Source organism: Triticum dicoccoides, chromosome 6B, assembly GCF_002162155.2.
Source record: "Triticum dicoccoides isolate Atlit2015 ecotype Zavitan chromosome 6B, WEW_v2.0, whole genome shotgun sequence".
Classification (NCBI taxonomy): domain Eukaryota; kingdom Viridiplantae; phylum Streptophyta; class Magnoliopsida; order Poales; family Poaceae; genus Triticum; species Triticum dicoccoides.
Window position 1 is genome coordinate 486,773,166 of NC_041391.1, and position 5,819 is coordinate 486,778,984.

At 44.4% G+C, this 5,819-nt stretch overlaps 1 protein-coding gene across 1 annotated transcript; it reads left to right on the forward strand.

Moving 5' to 3' along the window:
- Positions 1 to 343: 343 nt before the first annotated feature.
- On the forward strand, positions 344 to 5,280 carry LOC119325197. Its single transcript, XM_037598946.1, has 3 exons — positions 344 to 525; positions 612 to 902; positions 4,597 to 5,280. Exons 1-3 carry the CDS (start codon positions 349 to 351, stop codon positions 5,182 to 5,184), a joined length of 1,056 nt encoding a protein of 351 aa, XP_037454843.1. The 5' UTR covers positions 344 to 348; the 3' UTR covers positions 5,185 to 5,280.
- Positions 5,281 to 5,819: the final 539 nt, after the last annotated feature.

The window sequence follows — 5,819 nt, forward strand, 5'->3', positions numbered from 1 at the left end:
CAAACAGAAGGGTTAGTTTGGGTAGATGCATCTAACTCATCCAAAAAATCTAACCCACCCAAGAGGTGCTTATTTGGGTTAGTTCTTCTCAGAACCACTAAAAAAACATATTTTTCTCTCGCTTCCTCGCCACTTCCTCGAAGCTTCTCATCCTCTCCCTCCCTCCCTCTCGCACAGTGCCTCCCGTACCGCGCTCCATATAACCATGTCACCCAAACATCTCTTTGACTAGAGTTAGTTCAGGGTTAGAATCTAACTCTAACCTCTAACTGAGTTGGAGTATCCAAACAGGCCATTGTACATGCTCTGACTGAAGATATCGACACTTCTTTCATCATAGCTCTACCTATGCATCGTCCCCCAGGTCCCAGCTGCTCGCCTCGGAGGCCCCTCTCCCGCAAATCCGGCGACCTTGCGGCCGCTATGGAACGGTGGACCGGCGTCCTCCACGTCCCGCTCTCCCAAGGCGGCCCCCTCTTCCGCGTCGCTGCCTCGCTCATCCTCGCGCCCTCCAAAGCCCTCGCCGTAAGGATGAACGGTGACCCGCCTGCCCTTTTCCCCTCTCCAAGGCAATAACAGCATCCAAAGCCTCACGCCCTGATGCCGCCCAGGTTCCACGCGCAAACGCGATCCTCTTCACGGGCGACCGCGTCCCCAGCACCGGCGAGCCGGCGATCGAGCGGCTGTCGGACGCCGCCTACCTCGCCAAGCTCCTCGCTGGGAAGCTCGCCGGGGAAGCCAACGCGTGGGTGGTCGATGCCGCTTGCTTTGCCGGGCCGTTTGCGGTTTACCGAGGGCTTGTGCCGTCCGTGGACACCGTTGGCGACCCTGAGCGGTATGACCCCACTGGCCTACCGGCGGCGGCTGGCGTTGCCAGCATCTTGGCACATTGTATTCGGGAGGTAAGTTGTGGTAAATTTCGGGAAAATTCAGCAGCAGTCAAAGATTTGCCTAGGTCAAATACGATGTTACAGTAATTCAGGTATTAATTCTTATGCTGTTGTCACATTCTTGTTACTGGATATGTTAGGTGTATTTTATTTCAGGGCAGATACATAGGTAGTCGTTGGATTCAGGAATTAGTTATTTTTAAAATAAAATCCGGGAACTAGTTTAGCTGAATACTTCACCCATTTCTGAAGAAAGGGAATTCGTGGATCCTCTATTTGGGTTGATGAGATGCCATTTTAGTTCACAAAAACTGTACACAAACTGACTATCTAAAACTAAGTGTTTATATTTATTTTTTTAAGAAAGGATTTCCCCCCAATTTCCATTTATAGAAATCATAGCTTTACGAATTACAATGTTGTTTTAACTGCCTCACACATCAACTACCAAAGTAGCCAGCCCAAAAACAGGGGCAACAAAAGCTAGTCGAAGCTAGAGTAGGGAATAATAGCGGCAATACATATATGTAGAGCTCAGCTCCCAGCAATGGAGGCGATCTAGCTAAAATAAAAAGGAGCAGAAAAGACAGATGCCGTGCTCCCAAAATCCATCCCATGTCACTGTCATGTCGTCAGCCGAAATCCATGGCGTCCAGCTTCGCTAATCTTGGAAGGTCTCAACAGCTAATTGTTCCAACAGTCTTGTGCACCTGTGCAGTACCAGCTTTCTCCTCCTTCCCCTGCGACAAGCTCCTGTGTTTGATCCAGAAACAAATTTGAAAGATAACCACACCAGGATCGCTAGGCCATTTGTTATGAAACCAGGCCGGATTATGCAATTTCCAAATACCCCACATGACCCCTGCAACCCCAACGGCAGTTATCCCACGTTTGCTTCCAGTAAAAGTCTTAAGCCAGGTATTCAGGTAAACTGACAACGAATTCCCAGTGCACAGCTAACCACATCCCAGATATATCTGGCCAGGGGACAAGAGAAAAAGAGATGACTGATGGTTTCATTGCTACCAAAGAACAAACATGAAGCTTCAAAATCACCACCCCTTCTCACCAAAACGCCCCCCTCTTTGGAATGCTTTTCCTAAGCACCAGCCAAATGAAAGTTTTGACATGTAGGGGATCTTAACTTTACACCAGCACTTCGCATAACAGCATAGAAAGTCTTCACGCTAAACTCACAGAGCTGGAGAGAAGCCAAACAAATTTGTCTTCCCCATCAGTCAAGGGGGAATTAGCGCATAAATCACGCATAACTCGCCATTGTGCTAGTCTCTCTCCAACTGTAGCTCTTCTGAAAGTTAGGCGTTAAAACCTAGAGCAAAACCTGATGTAATGTAATGTTCTGAAGAGGTAGAAAAGGGCCTGGGTAATTTTTCAGCAAGTCTGGTTCCTCCAAGCCAGTTATCCTCCCAAAAGGTTGTTTTCTTCCTATTTACTATCTCAATTTTACAGCAGCTAAGAAATAGGTTTTCAATTTCCACCAATCCTTACCGAAAGTGAGAGCTCCCATTTTTGGTGACAACCTGCCTTAGCTCAAGTATTTGTTTGTCAGAAAATCTTGCCAAGGACCTCTGCTATTAAATAGCTTCCTGCAACCATTTTGACAGAAGAGCAATGCTCATGATTTCTAGATCTAAAATCCAGAGGCCACCATGATCTTTAGGTAGATAAACTTGGGGCCAATTAATGAAATGATATTTATTTTTGTTTTTCCCCGCTCCACAAAAATGTGGCTCTTAGTGAACCTGCCTTTTCCTTCAACTTGGATTCTGTAGAAAGAACGCATGTAAAATGGAATACTGGACAAGGAGGAACTTATGAGGATAGTCTGCCACCAATAGATAAAGTCCTGCCTTGCCAGCACCCAAGTCGCTGATCAAATTTCTGTACAGTTTTGTGCCAATCGCAGTTTCTAATGCTCTTCTCATCTACAGGGATAGCCAGTCTACCAGTTTTACAGGTTAAGATTCCCTCAAATTCAGTGTTTCTGTTTGCAGCATTGCCAAGTTAGATAAATTTCACTTTTTTTGAAAAATTGTTTTCAAACCTGACATCTGCTCAAACAGACAGTCAAAATTTAAGGTTTCTTGCCAGCTCTAAGTCATCCTGGAACTGTAGGATGGTACCATCTGCATATTGCAGAAAGGCTACTCCCTCAGGTGCAATGTGAAGCCAAGGCAGTGATAAGATTATTTTAAACAGCTCTAGTGATTATAATTGACAAAGCAGCCAGGTCAAACAGCGAAGGTGACTCTGGGTCAAATAAGTGTGTCTAAGGATGATGAATCTAGTTATGGTGATTAATGCCCTCTTATTTATCAGATCCACCTTTTCACTACTTTCTGTGCCGACATTACACTTTGCATATTTGTGACAAGCTGCTGCAGTGCACTTATGTTCTCTCAGGGTTGCTTTGCAGAGTTAGATATTAGCAGGAACAACATTTCTGATAATCTTATACCCAGAACCAGAGAACGAACAATGGCAAATTGCCATGTTTGATATAATTACCAGAGGATGGCTATGAGTATTAGAGCATTGCTCTTGGATTTCACGTGGGAATCGTGTACATTTCAGTTCATTTTGTCAGTGGTGTGCATGAGTACAACAGCCTCTCACTGACCCAAAAGGCTGCCATGGAGCAGACAGGTCTGGACGTGGCCCTTTCATCATCTTTGAGTGTTTCAAGCCCAGAGCCCAGTGACAGTCTCCTCGTGGCCTTGCAACATGTCATTATACCATGTTCATCATGGGATGTATAGCTTAGTTGGTTGAGATTGATGCAATGTTAAATTAATGGATGGATTAGTCTGCAGATGATTTAACCAGGGTTCTTGGAGAGACGGTGGATAGGATAGCAAAGATACCGATGTTTATGCTGAAGACAACCTGGTCGCTGACCTCATATAGGAACCTGTTCATCGTGTGGCAGTTTTGGAGAGAATCACTTTAATGCATCCCATGGTCCAAATAATCCAAGATAGGAACCTGTTTCAGAGGTAATATTAATATCACAAATTTCCGGTATCCAGTCTGGTTACATTGGCAGTCTTGTAGAATACATACGGTGGTGCACATCACTAGGGGAAAGTGTGGTTCAGATTCCGGGTGCATCTGGACCTGAGAGCCAGAACGAATTTCCGTCAGTCTTGTATTACTATCTTATATAACTGTGGGTAGTGGAGCAAGAACTATACTGCCAGGGATCCTTCCAAGATAACTGAAACCAAAACACGCGCCCTTAACAGACTGTTGCTTAGAAAATACTCCCTCCGTTCCAAAATAGATGACCCAACTTTATACTAAAGTTAGTACAAAGTTGAGTCATCTATTTTGGAACGGAGGGAGTATATCCTTTCCATCAGTATTGGAAAAAACCCACTGCATTACTAGTTAATGACAATGCATATGTTATACGTCGTTCTTGTTTTGCGTCAATGTATTGTTTTGGTTTTCAATATGTGCATACTGAGATGTTTAGCTTTCTTATGAGATCTTGCCATTTTGTTTCCCTTTTGTGTATTTATCTTATTGCACCTGTACATTTTACGTGGTTTATGTCTTCCCCCTGAATTAGCATACTGTAGTCGTATTCTCATTTCTTGTAGACGTTCTAGAGTTCACTCAGAACTTTGTGCCTTTCCACTTTTCCTTGTTAATTCCTCTCATCCACGATTTTTGTTAGCAGATACAAAATAAGGTCACGAGGGGGTCATTGAATGATTCTGCAGGCAATCAAGAACCTACTGCGTCATTGCTACCGTCGTCTGCTCCTAAAACTATCATCCTGGGGTTCAGTAAGGGTGGAGTTGTCGTCAACCAGCTTGTGGCAGAACTTTCTAATTGGGCCTCAAAATCAGCAAAAGGTTCAGTTGATATTTCACGGCAAAACCCAGCCCTCTTGACCGGTGATCTATTTGTTCCTGCTACAGCTAGTGATATTTTATCAAGTATTTCCGAATTCCATTATTTGGATGTGGGCCTCAATTGTGCTGGAGCATACACTACTGATCATGCGGTGATCAAGGGGATAGCCAACTATGTTTCCCAGACTAGTGATACTCCCCGTTTCGTCCTTCATGGGACTCCGAGGCAGTGGTCTGATCCGAACCGCCCATGGATCCTGGCCGAGAAGAACACGATGCTGCGGTTGCTTCAGGACGAGGCCAACAAATGTGAAGGAAGACTGACGCTATCTGAAAAGAAGTATTTTGATGGTAGACCACGCAGTCTCCTGATGCATTTTGAGATTCTGGAAGCAATGGACATCTCCTGATATTCAGCATGTGCAGCTTGTAGCCTTCTAGTCTCTGTACAGCTTGTGCAACGAATAACTGCATAACTGCATGTGAATATTTCGAGGGTTTTAGATTGTTTTTTGTCTTTTTGGAGGTAGTTTCATTCCCTCGGGGAGTATATGACAAGTCTTTTCTGAACAACCAACACAAATCAGTTACAGCTGAAATGATTAACGAAATATACATGAGATGTAGTTTCTTTATGCCCAGATTTCCTTGTGTACCATTTGGGGCAAATGTCTTCTTTTCCCTATTAACCCTATTAAGCTTCGTGCACTAGCCAGCGGCAGCACAATCAAAAGTCCGAACTGATGAAAAGGACTAGGCAATCCGAATACACACTTCAACATTCCCCACTTTTTTCCCTTCTTGTTTGTTATATTATGCCAGTTCGATAAAAAGCTCAAGTCGGTCACTGCAAATTGCTGACAAGTTCGGGTCACGGGCTACTTGCAGCTGCAGGCTAAGGAAACGACTGTTTTTCTGACGTACATCCTCGTCTGTTATGAGCTTTTAGGCGTAAATTTTGTCAGTTACTTCCTCGATTTAGTGAGACCAAGTCTTCATCAAGCTGATCCGTACGCGGCATCTGCTAGCTCCAGTTTAGATGTCA

What these genes read in the sequence shown, in the direction of transcription:
- LOC119325197 (XM_037598946.1), top strand. Translation starts at nt 349, where the DNA reads ATGCATCGTCCCCCAGGTCCCAGCTGCTCGCCTCGGAGGCCCCTCTCC. An exon ending in CGCCCTCCAAAGCCCTCGCC is followed by an intron (nt 526 to 611) that starts GTAAGGATGAAC and finishes GATGCCGCCCAG; the next exon opens with GTTCCACGCGCAAACGCGAT. An exon ending in TGGCACATTGTATTCGGGAG is followed by an intron (nt 903 to 4,596) that starts GTAAGTTGTGGT and finishes TTTTGTTAGCAG; the next exon opens with ATACAAAATAAGGTCACGAG.